Source organism: Acanthochromis polyacanthus, chromosome 22, assembly GCF_021347895.1.
Source record: "Acanthochromis polyacanthus isolate Apoly-LR-REF ecotype Palm Island chromosome 22, KAUST_Apoly_ChrSc, whole genome shotgun sequence".
NCBI classification, from domain to species: domain Eukaryota; kingdom Metazoa; phylum Chordata; class Actinopteri; family Pomacentridae; genus Acanthochromis; species Acanthochromis polyacanthus.
In genome coordinates, this window is record NC_067134.1 from 6,263,593 (window position 1) to 6,281,522 (window position 17,930).

Sequence of the window (17,930 nt, forward strand, 5' to 3'; positions counted from 1 at the left end):
GAAAAGCGACTAAAAACCCTTAAAAACCCTTAAAAACCATAGACAATCCTTAAAAACCCTTCAGAAACTCTTAGAAACCATTAAAAAACATTGAAAATCCTTAAATACCCTTCAAATCCCTTTAAAAAACTCTTAAAAACCATTAAAAACCTTTAAAAACCCATTAAAACCCATTAAAATCCATTGAAAACCCTTATAACACTTAAAAACCTGTTAAAAACCATTGAACCCCATTGAAAACCATTAAAAAATATTGAAAACCCATTAAAAGCCATTAAAATCCATTGAAAACCCTTCAAAAATCATTAAACATCATTAGACACCATTTAAAACTATTGAAAATCCTTCAAAACCTTAAAAAAACCAGTAAAAAATATTTAAAACCTTTTTAACAAAAACATATAGGAATAAATACAGCATAACTACAAGCCACTTTACTCTGAGCCTTTGACAGAGACACATCATCTCAGGGTGGCAGTCATTTTTCGGATCTCTCTACAGTGTGCGTTCAGGCCTGAAGAAGACTCGCTGAGAGTTGAAACGTCGTCGTTAGGACGCACACTCTGACCTGCTGAGACAAGCAAAACTTGTTGTTAAAATAAACAACAAAAAATACAGTTTAAAATAACTGTGGGACCTCACTATCACACACATTCACTCACTCACTCACATTCTTTCCACTTACACTGATACTGGCACCACACTCTTGCACATATACACACTATTTTCACACAGACCACACACTTCATTCACACAACAAAAAATAAAAAATAAACAAAAAAAACACAAAAAAACACAAAAAACTATAAAACACAAAAGCGACAAAAAATTTAAAAAAAAACAAAGACCAAAAAAAGAAAAAATCTGGGAAGATTGGGTTAAGGTTATTTCCTTTTGTCAAACCTTGGTTATAGTTTTATAGAAAAGAGTTTTCACTCCCTTGAGGCCGTTTTTGCGCAGTAAACATTATTTTTTGTTACTGTGCTTCCTTTGTTGATTAACAAACACACAACACAGACTATAACATTACGGAAAATATGACACCTTGGCAGACAATACATCGGGACTGGACAGACAGGGACTACAGGAGGGACAATTATGGACGAACGTACAAGGTGGATATACAAGATAGGGATTACAGGACACAAACACGACAGGATAGGGGGTACATGCAATACAGGAATCCGGACAGAGGACACTACGATAGGGACAGATCATACAGAGGATACACTGACAGACGATATGCAGACAACAGACGTTACAGGGAGTACAGTAGGGACCGTTATGACGGATATGGATGAGATAGAGACTTCCACCAGGACCGATTTGACAGATTCAGACGCCATAGAGACAACACACAGGACAAATATGGCAGATATGAACGAGACAAGGGATACAGAGAGCCACATGGGGATAGATATGGGCGATACGGGAACCATGAATGCATACATTATGACGAACGTGAACAGTATGACCGCTATAGGGACACACGTGGGGATGAGTACAGACGCTATGGGGATGGCTAGTGTGACGTCATGGACCACTTCCGTGTCCAAGCCGCGGCGTACCGAATGAAAACACAATGGCAGTAGCGAAAGAACCGGTCACCTTTTTCACTGTGACATCTTATTTTGCGGATTTTCCGAAGTCGGTAAAGCGAGGTCTTAACTCTTACAACTCAAACAGAGTTGTAAGAGTTAGTGTGCTGGCAGGTGGTTTTAAAGGGAAAGTGCAGGCGTCAATGAAAAGGAAAACGTACAGTGTTGAGGTGAGTAGCTAAGTAGCGTAAGCTAACAAACACAGGATGTCAGAAATAAAGCTAGCTTTATCATCTGTGTGAGGTTAAATGTCGTTTACTTGGCTTTGTTAGAGTTGTTATGTTAGATTTGAAAAGTATACTCTAAAGATTCCCAGCAGCACACTCTAGCGCTAACTTCTGCCGGGAGCACATGGCTAATTTGCATATGTAAATAACTACGCATCTCTTTACACTAATCATGAATCCATAACAGTTAAAACAATCTTAGTCAAACATTTTTAGCAAGTCAGTCCAAGTATTGGACTCAATTAAATCCAAGTCACATAGACCCATATCCTAGTCAAGTCGAGTATTTTGGGCAGATTGGTCAAGCAAGTCCAAGTCCCCAAAACTGGGACAAAAGTCTCCCTCGGCAGACTTTATTCTTATAAATTAAAAGTATAAACTTATTATCAGAGACTTTAATCTCGACCACTTTTAGTTTCTTTTGTAATGTGGCCCAAACACTCCTCATAACACAAAAAGATAACATGATTCAAGCGGCTAATACAAGCTAGCGCACGTTAGCTCCCGGCGCTAAATGTATTTTCTAAGATTAGAAATCCGACTTACCTTATCAGTGTCAGCCATCTTCTCTTCTCCTTTTCGTCCAGAGGAAAGCGGTAGAAGGATATCGTTTTATTTACATCATTTCTATTGTTGCAACACGGGACACAACACAGCACCATTATATCGTTGGTTTGGTAGGACACGGAAGTGACGTTTTTGGACACGATGACGTAGTTACTAGCCATCCCCATAGACCCTATAGTGAACAGCCTCCTGACAGAGACAGGGACAGAGACCACAACTATAAAAATGAAGAACGTGGACAGGATGAGTGGTACAGTGATACACGCCGGGACGCATATGGATATTATCGACCATACAATGTACAACATCGGGACAGAGGTAGGGACAGATACGGGGCGGCTGTGGCTCAGGTGGTAGAGCGGGTCGTCCGATGATCGAAGGGTTGGCGGTTCGATTCCCGCTCTCGCCTAGTCATGTGCTGCATGCCGAAGTTTCCTTGGGCAAGATTCTGAACCCTGAATTGCCTACCAGTGACTGTTCCACTGGTGTATGAATGTATACTGACTGATGTTGCAGGTTGATTAGCAACCTGCACATTAGTGTGTGAATGTGTGTGTTTCTGGGTGAATGAGAGCAATTGTTGTAAAAGCGCTTTGAGTACTCTGATGAGTAGAAAAGCGCTATATAAGAGCAAGACCATTTACCACGAGTACACATATGACGTACATGAAGGGCGTGATGGATGGCACAATGGCACACGCCAGGATGAATACAGACATTATGGACACCATGATGCACAACAATAAAATGGAGACATGGACAGACAGCATATGGCTGACAGAGGACAACCTCTCTGGCGAAGGCGAGACCCTCCAGGGAGAGCCCGCTCCCCACGTTACTTTTATGGAGACTCCAGCGGGGAACAGAGGCGTTGGCATGGGAGGTCACGGGAGCCTGGGCCTCGGGCTAGGATTGCCCGTGCACAGTCGGCTCCTTCGGAAGTCCAGATTCAGTTCCCTGCGGGGGACGTCACCTCTCACTCTAACCCTGTGCCACACAGTGGCAAGGAGGGAGAAACCATCCGGCCACACAAAGAAGCAGTTGAGCTCCTCTGACAGCAACTCTCGGGTCTCCTGATGTCACATCACAGCCTCTGAAGTTTGTGATGCTCTGCAGACCCTGCCACACCTCCCTGGTCTGTTGCTGGTGAAGTGAGACTCTATCCTCCTCTCATAGTCCGCTTTGGCTTCCTTTATTCCTTTTTTTCAGGTCAACTTGAGCCGCACTGTAGAGAGCTTTGTCACCTGACCTGAAAGCAGCATTGTGGACCTTGAGGAGTGAGCGGACCCGGCTGGTCATCCAGGGTTTCTGGTTCGGAAAAACCTGGATGACTTTGTCAACAGACACAGTTCCAGTAGTCCCTGTCAATGTGTCCAGTTCCTGGTGTTCAAAAAGGTCCCAGTCTGTGTGCTGGAGGCAGTCCTGTAGATTCAAGAGTGCATTGTCAGGCCAACATATATTCAACACACAGCATTTACTTTTTAAATACAATGCACAAGAACAAAGAAAAACAGCCCCTGTGCCTGTGCAAACCCCAACACCCCCTTGGGGGAGTTGGGTCATCCCCTAACCTAACCCTAACCCAACCCCTAACTCTTTTAGAGCAACTCAAGTCTTTGAAAGAGGGCGAAGAAAGTCTACTGGATGAAGTTGAAACTTCTTAAAGAACCAAACAGAAACATTTACGACTAGCCACAAGGGGGCAGCGTTAGCTCTCCTGAAACATGAGACAGCAGATTTTTAGCCTCAACAGCTTTAACTTGGTGGTGGGCAGAGAAAGCATAAAATCCAAAAAATCTTGGACTTAACAGTCTGTAGGTGACTTTATTAAAGCTGTAACCTGATACTCAAACTGTTCAGCTCTTTGTCTGCATGATACGAGCTCAACAACTCTGCTGTAAGACTTTCACCTCAGTATCTGCAGGTAAATATTTGATCTAAGAGTCACACAGAAGGTGGATCAATAAACTGTATTCAGACAGTAACCCAAACCAGACTCATGTTTCCTTTAAAATTCCATTCTGATGACTTTCAGAGATACAGAGGTACTTAAGGCTGTTTTAGGAAAACTCAAGCCTTTGTTGCAATTACAAGAACCGTCCATATAGAATCATCCCTATAGAACCGTTCCTATAGAAATGTCCACATAGAACTGTCCCTGTAGAATCCTCCCTCTAAAACCGTCCTTTTGGAACCGTCCCTATAGAATCCTCCCTTTAGAACTGTCCCTGTAGAACCGTCCCTTTGTAACCGTCCCTACAGACCCTCTTGGAGGAACCGTCCCTATAGAAGCTCTCTGAGGAACTATCCCTGCAGAACCTCTTCGTGGAACCGTCCCTACAGAACCTATTTCGGGGCTGCTCAGGAGACAAAGAACTCCAGGTGTCTGGAGGGAACCCTGCTTGGGACATAAACTAAGACAGAATAATGCTGATTGTTAAACTCAGAGGAGACGAGCAGCAGGTTTCTGTCCTCTTCTTTTCCTCACAAATGTCTCAGAGTGGAACTCAAAAGTAGCAGAATGTTTTTATTTTAGGATGTCAGACACAACAGATGATGCAACAAGCTGTGGAGACAGAATATAATGAAATCTGTGTTCTAAGGGGTGTCTGTAATCTCTTTGTTTTGTGTCTGTATTACATCTTTGTGGTTGTTTGGTGTCTTTGTTGTGTGTTTGTTGTGTCTTTATTGTGTCATTGTGGCTGTTTTGTGTCTTTATTGTGTCTCTGTAGTTGTTTTGTGACTTTTTTGTATCTTTATTGTGTCTTTGTGGTTGTTTTGTGTCTATTGTGTCTTTGTGATTGTTTGGTGCCTTTATTGTGTCTTTGGGGTTGTATTGTGTCTTTATTGTGTCTCTGGTTGTTTTGTGTTGTTATTGTGTCTTTGTGATTGTTTGGTGCCTTTATTGTGTCTTTGTGGTTGTTTTGTGTCTTTATTGTGTCTCTGTAGTTGTTTTGTGACTTTTTTGTATCTTTATTGTGTCTTTGTGGTTGTTTTGTGTCTATTGTGTCTTTGTGATTGTTTGGTGCCTTTATTGTGTCTTTGGGGTTGTTTTGTGTCTTTATTGTGTCTTTGTGGTTGTTTTGTGTCGTTATTGTGTCTCTGGTTGTTTTGTGTCGTTATTGTGTCTTTGTGATTGTTTGGTGCCTTTATTGTGTCTTTGGGGTTGTTTTATGTCTTTATTGGGTCTTTATTGTGTCTTTGTAGTTGTTTTGTGTCTCTGTGATTCCTTTGCTGTCCATGTTTTCTGACGTGTGTCTTCTTGCTGATCAAACCAGAGTTGTTTGTGTCTCATTGTTGTTGCTTTTGTGCATTTGTCAGAACTTTAGCTTGTATTTCAAGACTACAGTATTTTTACCTGAAAGTCTGAGGGCTTCTTCCACCTCTTGTGATTGTGAGAAATTATGACTTTCATGACTTTTTACATTTTAGAAATGATTTATGAATTAAAACGATGAGTTGATGAACAGACATTGCAAATACCAGTTTTTAACTGCAGTAGGATGACCTACTGAGTGGACGTTGAGTTCAGTAAACATGTGGAAAACCCACGCTGAACATCAGACGACTCATACTTTGACCCTTTGGTCAATATTCCCCCACAGAGGACAGAGAGGCGACACACACTGAAGACTGCTAGATCTGGTTCTGAGGTTCTGCTCGGAGGTCTGGATCATGATAGAACCAACATCTAAAGCAGCCGTTGTTCTGCTGCTTCTCCTGCACAGCTGTGTGGCTACCAATGGTACGAAACCCTTGTTGTGTTCTTCCTAGCTCTGCTAGTAGTGCTAGTACAGGTGCTGGTTGTAGTAAAGTAGTAGTAGTACAAATGCTAGTAGTGACAGTAATCTTAGTTAAAGCTGTACTCATGAATCAATCTGCACAGCTTTGAGTTTATTCACAGTAAATACAGAAACACAAAATGATAAACCATTTTACAGTAATCTGATTACTTCTAAGTTGGAGTACAATATTTGTTCTGATGTCAGATAAAGAGTTCAGATTTCCTGATAAGTCAACAAAAGTCAGTCCACTTTTCTATTTCTAATCTTTAGTTTTTATGTTCTCCAAATGTCTTCCTCAATCCTCATTGGCAACTCGAACCTATTCTTTAACACCAACTAACCCAACCCTAATCCTACCCTTAACCCTGGCTAACCCAACCTTAACCCTAATTAACCCAAACATAACCCTACCCTTAAGCCTAACTAACCCTTAACATCAAACCTAACTAACCCGTAGCCTTAATCCTAACCGTACTTCTTTATCGCAGTACTGTGAGTTTTACTAAGGAGCTGAATACTTGATTAACGTCCAGTACTTCTTTATCGCAGTACTGTGAGTTTTACTAAGGAGCTGAATACTTGGTTAACGTCCCCACGATTAACCTAAACTATAACTACTTCAGTCCTGGGGTAAATGATGGACCTGGTTTGGTTTAAAGGCTAGAACAGTTCATCATCTTTGTGGGAGCTGATTGGTCAACATGTTGACTGATTTTCCTTGTTTTTCTAGTTTTCCTCAACAGCCACCTGGCGTCGCAAGTTTTAGTCCGAAACCGAAGAGCCAATCAGATCTTTGAGGAGGTGAAACCAGGTAACATACCTGTTATATTATTATTACTACATTATTATTACAGCTTCTGGTGCCTCAATATGAAACCACGACTGTTGGATTCGGATTAAAAAATTAAAAATAAAGCAGACCAAAATGATGCCACCTACTGGACAAAGACTTCCTGTTTTACAGCATGTTAGAAGTTTGTTGTAGAGGAGAAGAAGAAGAACTTTAGGTGGATTAAAGGTCTGCTCTGATTGGTTCTGACGGACCAAACTCCACTCTGATTGGTTCTTTTGGGAAGTCAGTCAAGGAGAAACAGAATGATGACACATAATTTTTTTTAATCCTCTGTAAAGTGACCTTGGGTGTTGTGAAAGGTGCTGCCAAATAAAATGTATTATTATTAAACACACAACCACACAGACTGTCATGTGTGTCATAGTGTGTCCATGACTTGTGTGCATCTTTGTGTGTTTTCGTGTGTCAGGGAACCTGGAGCGGGAGTGTGTGGAGGAAATCTGCGATCATGAAGAAGCCAGAGAGGTGTTCGAACAGACGGATAAAACGGTACAATTTCAGTTTGTCTTCATCCCTTAGAACAGTTCTAACATCAGGTTCCAGTTTAACCACAGAACTCACTGTGTTCCTCCAGGAGACCTTCTGGGAGAAGTACCTAGGTAAGTACCTGCTGGACAATGACTCCCATGTTTAGTTCCAGTTTAAACATTAGGGTTTAGGGTGGAGTACCTGCGTAAGTACCTCCTGAACAATAATTTCCGGTATAAACATTACCAACAGTCCAGGACTCAGAGACACTCAGTTTATTGTCAAATAAGTCAATGAAAATCAGGAAAGCTTTCATTTGCACCATCATCTACTCCATTAATCCACTAATTATTTTTAAACCTTTGAGCTTAACTTGACAAAAGAAAGTGGAAGCACTAGTTTAATAAGAATAAAAACACACTGTCTGGTTGTTTCTGATTAAGTGTCAGTGCCATCTTTGTCTTTATCTTTTTGAAATATCTGTCTTTCAGCTCAATCAGATGTTTGAAATAAATCTAATGAATCTTAACGTGATTCCAGAGAAACTCCAGCTGTGTGGAGCGATGAAGGAGCAACAACCTTCTAGTTATTAGGACATAAAACAAATAACAGATGGGTCTGATTTCCACTTGCTTCTTTTAATGCTGCTGATTGGAGAGTTAGTGCCACCTGCTGTTTAATTCATCTTGTATTCAGTCCCATTGACTGTCTCTGATTTTACGGAGCTACATGTGAACACTTGCTGGTGTGGATGGTGGCGATCGTAGAATAAAGAGTTTGTGTTGCTCTATTCAAAATAAATCTGTGCATTTAGGTTATTTCTGATTATTAGATAAAACAAAAAGCCTCATATTTCAGTAAATTAACATCCATTCATAATGAACTGGTTGAAAATGAAATTTAATTCTCATCATTTTGCAGCTGGTTGCAGCTTCTGGGAGGGGTTAGAGTCAGAACTACAACAAACTAAATCAGTCTCCCCTGCAGTTAGCTTAACTTAGCACACAGACTGGAAACACAGCTAAGCAAACATTTCCAACAGAAGTGCTCTGTCAGCTGGTTTAGTGTTTATTTAGACCAGTTTGGCATCAGATTGTAGAATCTAGTGGAGACAACTAAAACGGTTTTAACAGACTCTTCTACCCCTGAATGAATTCATTTAGCTTCAGCTGGGTCCATGCAGAAGAGCAGGGTTTAATTTTAATGTTATTTGTAAAGTGGAGTTTATTCAGCTGCACCACAAACAGAATCAAAGTCCAGAACATCTCAGACTAAGTAAACAAACACCAAACTTCTGTTCTGCAGACTGTAAGGGAACTCAGATGACGAGAACAGCAGAAAACATCAACCTGGTCAGACAGTGCATTGAAGGTAAATATAAATAAATGATTGGAAAGCTGAATGTGACGTACGTTATGCTGACCCAGTGTGTTTCCGCAGGTCAGTGCATCTCTGGTCAGGGACTGAACTATGAAGGAAACATCAACATCACAAAGACTGGTCGGATGTGTCAACACTGGAGGCATCGCTTCCCCCATCCCATCTACCGGTAACTAACCCATGAAACTAACTAGATCTGATGAAGAGATAACTGATCCAACTACCCATGGAACTAACTAGACCCGATGAAGGAACCAAAGAGATTAATCCAACCTTTAAAAAAACGTTAACTAAAGACGAGTCAGATGTGTCAACACTGGAGGCATCGCTTCCCCCACCCCATCTACCGGTAACTAACCCATGGAACTAACTAGACCTGATGAAGAGATAACTGATCCGACCCTTTAAAAATGTTAACTAATAGCACAAATTATGGAACTGTCTAATTATTGAACAATCAATGACCGAAAACTGAACCAATAAACCAGTAGTTAACTTAGGAACTGCACCGCAACCAACCGAGCAACAACTTCATCAGTGGAATAATAAATTAAAGTAACCAGCAGGTGGATTAAGTACAGAAAGAACAAGTTAGTGAGGAACCAACATGATGAAACTAAACAGAATAACCAACACTTAACTACCAACTCAACCAACAAACTAACCACACTAAAGAACTAACAAAAAATGAGGGACATTAAGCTAAGATATAAATAAACCAGACTAAAGACCTGATTAACAGCTAACTAACTAAACAAAGAGGAGCCGTCTATTGAACATATAAACTAACTAACGAACTAACTCACTCAACAAAGAGGAGCCATCAAGTGAACATATAAACCAATTAACTAATGAATTTAATGAGCAGACAAACAGAAGAACAAATACAGATTTAGGGTTAGGCTACTAACTAAACAGCTGACTAAAGATCAAAGGTCCAGACAGTTAAATAACTAATAACCCAGTAATCAAACAGATTAATAATGAGTCCCTACAACTAATTAATTATGTAGTTAACTAATGGAGAAACACACTGATTGGTTGACAGATCTAACTTTAGTCTGGTTTACCTGTTTACCTGTGTGTTTACCTGGTTGTCTGCAGGGAGTATAATGTTTCAGAGCCAAACAGCATTCTGGTGGAGAACTTCTGTAGGAACCCTGACAAGAATCCAGATGGCCCTTGGTGTTTCACCCAAGACCCCACGGTCCAGAAAGAGATATGCAGGGTCCCAACATGTGGCAAGTGTCCACTCATACCGCTGCCTTAGTATAAACTGTCCCTCCATCCACGTTCATCCTACCTGTCGTACCACTACATCACCTGTAGTATCCCTACATCACCTGTAGTACCACCACATTACCTGTAGGCTCAGTCCCAAACCGCCCCCTACACACTATCCCTACACACTACCCCTACACACTACCCCTCCGTTTGTGCGTTCCCGTGGAGGGTCCTCCATATTAAGGGCCATCCCAAACCTCGTAGTGCGGAGGGGGAGTGGACTGTTCAGCCCTTAAATCGCGAGTCTGCATCGATGCTCACTCTGGACAACTTTTTCAGGAAGTGCAACGTCGAAATGGAGGAGGAAACAACATATCGATTTAAGTTCCACATCCTTTATTTCTCCCACGCCTTTTTCACACTGACAGAACATCACAAAAAGAGTGGTGTAAAAAGATAAATCAAAAGAAACAAATCTTCTTCTCTGCTGACGTTTGATTTAATTGTGCACCCCCTGACACCTTAAAATTTGAACACAGCTGACAGAATTCATTTATTCATTTGTTGGATTTGAAATGCCAGATAATAGGATTGGAAAAAACGTGAGTGAAAAAAAAGTGGGACGCTGTCGTCTTCTGGAAGCAGCAGCGATCCTTGTTAGTTGCAACCTGTGCCACAGCGCTACAGCCATGACAGTAGGCGTCTTTGTGTTACCATGGCGATGACGTCTTCCGTTTTCCGGTGAGGCGACAGGGCGTCCCATTCCTGACGATCGTATTTATACCCTCCCCCTTCAATTAAAGTGCCCTCCACAGCTGCGAGTGTGACTTCTTTTGGAGTGACACTCGGTAGTGGAGGGGGAGTGTGTAGGGGGCGGTTTGGGACTGAGCTGTAGTATCACTGCATTACCTGTAGTACCACTACATCATCTGTAGTATCCCCACATCACCTGTAGTACCATTACATCATCTCTAGTACCACTACATCACCTGTTCCTACATCACCTGTAGTATCTTCACATCACCTGTAGTACCACTACATCACCTGTAGCATCACTACATCACCTGTAGTACCCCTACATCACCTGTAGTACCCCTGCATCACCTGTAGTACCACTACATCACCTGTAGCATCACTACATCACCTGTAGTACCCCTACATCACCTGTAGTACCACTGCATCACCTGTAGTACTACTAAATCACCTGTAGCATCACTACATCACCTGTCGTATCACTACATCATCTTGTTGGTGCTGCTGCAGCACTCACACCTCCATTTCCTGTCTTCTCCTTCAAGGTGAGGACTTTGTCCCCCCTACTGTGACCCCTAAGTCGGTCAGAAATACAGAGTGTTTACCCAGCTATGGCATCGACTACGTTGGCGACCTGGACGTCACCTTGGGAGGCCACACCTGTCTGCAGTGGTCGTCACCGGAAGCAACGGCCCTCAGCCAGGACAAAGAGTTCATCCCTGAGGTCATTCTGTTGAGCAACAAGTGCAGGAACCCTGACAACGACCCCGAGGGCCCCTGGTGCTATGTGGACGTCTCTGGAAACATCACAGTCGACTACTGTGACCTGGAACTGTGTGGTAAAGTTCAAACACACAATCTACTGTCACGGAAGAGTTGGTGTTTATCTAACTGCTCCTGAACGTCTCCCAGACGATCCTCTGGTTGGTGGAGAACAGACGACGGAAACCGGAGGCATGGAGCGATCCGTCTTGGGGCCCGCCAAGAAACTCTTCTTCAACCCACGAACATTTGGACAAGGAGAGAGCGGTGAGTTACTTCTACAACCTGTGACTTCAGATTCATTTCTAGTTCTCCTTATGGTTCCTCTCAGGCTCTACAGGGGTTATTATAGCTTCTAATGCAGCTCACATCCCATATCAGCCTCCAGATCTGGTACATGAAGGTTCAGGAGCTGCAGCATGAAGTGGACCTCAGCACCAATTTAGCACCAAAAAGCATTTTATTCTAAAACATAGATATGGAGGAGATAAAGAGCAAACATCATGATGAGGTCCAGCAGTAACACACTTCTACAGGTCAGAGTAAACTAGTCATAAAGCAGGTAAAACAACTAACCAGTCATCTACTGGTAGGACAGTTAACTAGTCATGAAGCAGGTAATACAACTAACCAGTCATCTACTGGTCAGTTAACTAGTCATGAAGAAGTTAATACAACTAACCAGTCAATAGTCTGGTTGATTGACTGGAAAAGGAACACTTGTTTGGACCTGGTTGATTCCACAACCAATGAGTTTTTTATTCATTTTCTGAAACTTACTAAAGGTTTATTTAGTGTCAGATGAGATAATTAACTGGTTAGCTGGTTTAGAGCCAGGTTAGCAGGAAGTTTATAGCTTTAAAAAGAAATGGAGGAAACTCATTAAGTGGTTAGTAGTGATTAAACTGGCAGACTAACTGGTTACTATGGTTAACTGACTCCTAGTTACCTGGCTCCTTAACTGATGGTTCAGTTGATTGGGTTAGGGTTGGATCTGCTTCACTGACCATTTAAATTACTGGTGTGATGGCTGTTTACAGCTTTACTAACTGGTTTACTGGTTTCTCAGCTCTTAGGTGACTAGATATCTGTTTACCAAACACTCTGGGCATAATGTCATTAGATAATTAACTGGCTAGTTTATTTAATCTGGTGCTGACTCAGAAACTAGTTGGTAAATTGGTTGACTACCTGCTTGAGTGAAAGTGTGAGACAGGACACTGGTTTAATGACTGTTTAACTGGTTGCTTAACAGCTGATTCCTGAACTGTCTTGTCATCATCAGATATACAGGTTCAGTTGCCCAGCTTATGTTAGCGGTTTATTGACCTACTGACTGGTTATGTACTTGTTAGTTACCCATCTTCCTGACTGGCTTACTGGCTGGTTGTGTTTCAGACTGTGGACAGCGCCCCCTGTTTGAAAAGAAGGGCAAGACGGACGCCAAGGAGGACGAGCTGCTGGCGTCCTACAGAGAGAAACGTATCGTTGGAGGCGACGATGCCGAGGACGCCTCAGCACCATGGTAACTATAACTATAACAGGCTATCACCATGGTAACCACACCTATAACAGGCTATCACCATGGTAACTACACCTATAACAGGCTATCACCAGGGTAACCACACCTATAACAGGCTATTACAATGGCAACCACACCTATAACAAGCTGTCACCATGGTAACCACACCTGTAACAGGCTATCACCGTGGTAACCGCACCTATAACAGCCCATCACCATGGTAACCACACCTATAACAGGCCATCACCATGTTAACCACATCTATAACAGGCTATCACCATGGCAACCGAACGTATAACAGGCCATCACCATGGTAACCACACCTATGACAGGCCATCACTATGGTAACCACATCTATAACAGGCTATTACCATGGCAACCACACGTATAACAGGCCATCACCATGGTAACCACACCTATAACAGGCATCATCACCATGGTAACCACATCTATAGCAGGCCATCACAATAGTAATCACATCTATAACAGGCATCAGCACCATGGTAACCACACCTATAACAGGCGTCATCACCATGGTAACCACACCTATAACAAGCCGTCACCATGGTAACCACACCTATGACAGGCTATCACCATGGTAACCACACCTATAACAGGCTATCACCATGTTAACCACATCTATAACAGGCTATTACCATGGCAACCACACGTATAACAGGCCATCACCATGGTAAGCACACCTATAACAGGCCTCAGCACCATGGTAACCACACCTATAGCAGGCCTTGACCATAGTAATCACATCTATAACAGGTGTCAGCACCATGGTAACCACACCTATAACAGGCATCACCACCATGGTAACCACACCTATAACAGGCGTCAGCACCATGGTAACCACACCTATGACAGGCCATCACCATGGTAACCACATCTATAAGAAAATAACTGATGGTATGTGTTTTTCTGGGGTACATGTTTTCTTTGGCCTCTAAGAATGTAAGGGAGAATGAAAACCATATGTTAAATGTTTATTCTAGCTGAGTATGGTGCCAGTAAGTCGAGACTTGGGGCCCTCTCTCTACGTGTCTTAATGTAAACTATATGCAGGTGGGTCCACAAGACCTATATAATCTTACTCAGAACATCCATTGTCCATTTACCGCATGATGCCTGGATCATGAGCTCGTCTGTATTAAAGTACCCTTAACTTGATCTACCTGTGTCATCTCTTCATTGAGGAGCATCCACAATAAAATCATCATAATTTCAATAACCAAATCATACATTTATATAAACAGATAGATGCTACAATATCTAAGAGATGATTGATAAAACTAGACGAGCAACAATCCCAACAACACAGACTTTAATAAAACTGATAACATGTCAGTGTTCATTAATCCCATAATAATCAGGTGTTCCTGTTGACAGGCAAGTGATGCTGTACAAACGCAGCCCACAGGAGCTGCTGTGTGGAGCCAGTCTGATCAGTGATGAGTGGATCCTCACTGCAGCCCACTGCATCCTGTACCCGCCCTGGAACAAGAACTTCACCACCAACGACATCCTGGTCCGTCTGGGAAAACACAACCGAGCCAAGTAAGATGCCACCTGGGTTCTAATGTTCACATCGTCTATGTGATCCATGTTACTACAGACAGCTGATGGGATATCTTCTCAGGTTTGAGCGTGGAGTTGAGAAGATCGTCGCCATCGATGAAATCATCGTCCACCCCAAGTACAACTGGAAGGAAAACCTGAATCGAGACATCGCCTTGCTGCACATGAGACGACCAGTAAAATTCACTGATCAGATCCACCCGGTCTGTCTCCCCAACAAGAAGGTCGCCAAGTTGTAAGACAAACACAGAAACAGACAATGTTCCGAACTAACCTAACTAATCCAGAGGTATGACCTGTTGGAGACGTCCTGGACACTAACGATGGGCTGAAAAGCCTGAATCCTACTAAAACTCAAATACTTCCAGTAAACCAGTCACTGCGTAATTGGACTGAACCGTCCCTGAAGGGGTTCAGACATAGTTCAGTGTTTCAGCAAGGTCTTTCATTGACACTTTTAGTAAGCAAAACTCCAGCAAACCTAAAATCATTCTCCACCAGAGCAAAGGTCTTCTACCAGAAAATTATAGATCTGAAACAAAGAATGCCCTCAAACCTGGTGAACTTATAGTGCCTAGAAGATTGAGGAACGTTGAGCTTCGTCAGATGAGGAGCTCAGAGCTACAGACAGTTCAGGTGGTTCTGGTAGAAGGTCTCTGGATTTATTCAGTTAAACCAACAACAGCTTCATTCAGTCAGGAGAAAAAAGAACAGGAAGTGAGAGTTCAACAGAGCATGTTTTCCTGTGAACCCTGAATTAAAGATTCAATTCAATTCAATTTTATTTATATAGCGTCAATTACAGTCAAATCGTCTCAAGATGCTTTACAGAACCCAAATGCCTGACCCCCAGAGCAAGCCCAAAGGCGACAGTGGCAAGGAAAAACACCCTTTTAACAGGGAAGAAACCTCGAGCAGAACCCGGCTCTATATAGGGGGGACCCATCTGCCTGCTGGCCGGGGGGGTTGAGAGGGACAGAAGAGGGCAAGGGGGAGGGATGGGAGAAGAGGGAGGGGTGGGAAAGCAAGGAAAACACAACACACATTTGGATACATGCATGACAGGATATGTGACACAGACAAAGTATAAGCTAACATTGAAAACTGACTCATAGTTTACTCTGATGATGTACGGCTCTGACATTAAACATACTTCATATATAGCTAGCAGTAAAATTCAAACAGTATGTAAGTTAGCATAATAGTATAGTGAAGGCAATGCAGAATTGACTGGTGGAAAAGGGAGTTGGAAGCAGAGGGCTGGAGGAAGGTCAGCAACAGCATCCCACAGTGGACATGGTGGAGACTGGACCAGCTGGTGGAACATCAACCGCAGATCTGAAGCATCCAGCTCTGGGACCAGGGACACTCGGAGAAATAGCACAGGGGGAAACAGAGTGAATGTACTGCAATAACGGTATACATATTAAATGTAAAGGTAGATAGAGAAGGGCTCAGTGCGTCAAGAGAAGTCCCCCAGCAGCCTATAGGCCTATAGCAGCATGACTAGAGGCAGAACGAAGGGACGTCCAAGAGGGAGTCAGCTGTGCAATGAAGACACAAGCCGAACCCCTGTGGGTCACCCAGTCAGCCCCAACTATAAGATTTGTCAAAAAGGAACGTTTTAAGCCTGGTCTTAAAAATAGAGAGGGTGTCTGCCTCCAGAACCCAAACTGGGAGCAGGTTCCACAGGAGAGGAGCTGATAACTGAAGGCTCTGCCTCCCATTCTACTTTTAGAAATTCTAGGAATAAGTGAGCCTGCAGTTTGAGAGCCAAGAGTTCTACTAGGATAATAAGGTACTATCAGATCTTTAAGATATGATGGAGATTGGTTATTAAGAGCTTTATATGTCAGAAGGATTTTAAATTCTATTCTGGATTTAACAGGAAGCCAGTGAAGAGAAGCAAGTATAGGGGAAATATGATCTCTTTTGCTAAGTCCTGTCAGTACTCTCGCAGCAGTGTTTTGGATCAACTGTAGATGTTTGAGCTATTTGGACAACCCGATAATAAGGAATTGCAATCGTCAAGCTAGATCCAGGTTGTCCTGGATCTGTTGTCCACCTTTAGATCTTCAGGAGGAAACATCAAATGTGAACACGGGTCTGACTTCATGTAAAATCCAGTAACGTTCGTACGATTGTGTTTCCTGTTGACGAGTTTCTGACCCTCTGATTGTTGTTTTCCTGCCAGTCTGATGACTGAAGGCTTTAAGGGACGAGTGACCGGTTGGGGAAACCTGAAGGAAACCTGGAACCCAGCAGCAAGAAATTTACCCACAGTCCTCCAGCAGATCCATCTACCAATCGTGGACCAGGACATCTGCAGAACCTCCACCTCAGTCCGGATCACCAACAACATGTTCTGTGCTGGTAACACTTCTCCATTTGTTCACTTAGCAAGAAACTGCATGTTGACTTTTTACTAAGGATGGAAAAGGTTAAATTGAACTACTTAAAGGTTCACACATGTTCTCCAGACGGTGGATCCTCTGAAACTGTTGATTTATCCTCCAGTGCTACTTTGAGGGTCTGGTTGGTTTGATCTGTCAGTCAGTATCAGGATGGTTTACGGTCCTGGGTCAGTCTAAATACAGACGCTGTGTTTCAGGATATAAACCAGAAGACAGCCAACGAGGCGACGCCTGTGAGGGAGACAGCGGTGGACCGTTTGTGATGAAGGTGAGAACCTTCATCCTGACAGAAGAACATTTATTGTTCTACATAAGACTGGTTATTAACCACTCAAGCATCCTAAAGTATGGAAACAAAACAGAACTGAAACTGATCTGTGGTTTGTCCAACAGTCACAATCTGACATCAGATATTTCCTGAAAAGTGTTTCTGTAATATCTGGGAGAAATATTTCAGATTTTGTTGTATAAATATCTTATTATGACCATTAATAGCCTTTAAACAGCCTGTTTCCATGTTCTAAACGATGACAGCAGCAGACTGAAGAACCCTCCTGTGTTCTGTTTAGTACCCGGCAGAGAACCGCTGGTACCAGGTGGGCGTGGTGTCGTGGGGAGAAGGCTGCGACCGCGACGGAAAGTACGGCTTCTACACTCACCTGTTCAGGATGAGCAGGTGGATGAGGAAAGTTATCGAGAAGACGGGAGGAGACGACGACTAGACAGAAACCAGATGACATCATTTCCTGTCAGAGCAGCAAGCTGCTAATAAAGTTTATCCACATCTCACCTC

General features: G+C 42.7%; 1 protein-coding gene across 1 annotated transcript; it reads left to right on the forward strand.

Moving 5' to 3' along the window:
* Window positions 1-5,991: 5,991 nt before the first annotated feature.
* On the forward strand, window positions 5,992-17,926 carry f2 (coagulation factor II (thrombin)). Its single transcript, XM_022222131.2, has 15 exons — window positions 5,992-6,137; window positions 6,908-6,988; window positions 7,440-7,519; window positions 7,605-7,629; window positions 8,804-8,869; window positions 8,939-9,047; window positions 9,983-10,119; window positions 11,401-11,694; window positions 11,768-11,884; window positions 13,016-13,142; window positions 14,535-14,702; window positions 14,785-14,958; window positions 16,918-17,096; window positions 17,335-17,405; window positions 17,707-17,926. Exons 1-15 carry the CDS (start codon window positions 6,068-6,070, stop codon window positions 17,857-17,859), a joined length of 1,851 nt encoding a protein of 616 aa, XP_022077823.1. The 5' UTR covers window positions 5,992-6,067; the 3' UTR covers window positions 17,860-17,926.
* The last annotated feature ends 4 nt before the right edge of the window (window positions 17,927-17,930 follow it).

Excerpts from the sequence above, each read along its gene's own strand:
- f2 (XM_022222131.2), top strand. The coding sequence starts at position 6,068 with ATGATAGAACCAACATCTAAAGCAGCCGTTGTTCTGCTGCTTCTCCTG. Across the intron at positions 6,138-6,907 it reads CAGCTGTGTGGCTACCAATG|TTTTCCTCAACAGCCACCTG; the intron begins GTACGAAACCCT and ends TTGTTTTTCTAG. Across the intron at positions 13,143-14,534 it reads GAGGACGCCTCAGCACCATG|GCAAGTGATGCTGTACAAAC; the intron begins GTAACTATAACT and ends TCCTGTTGACAG.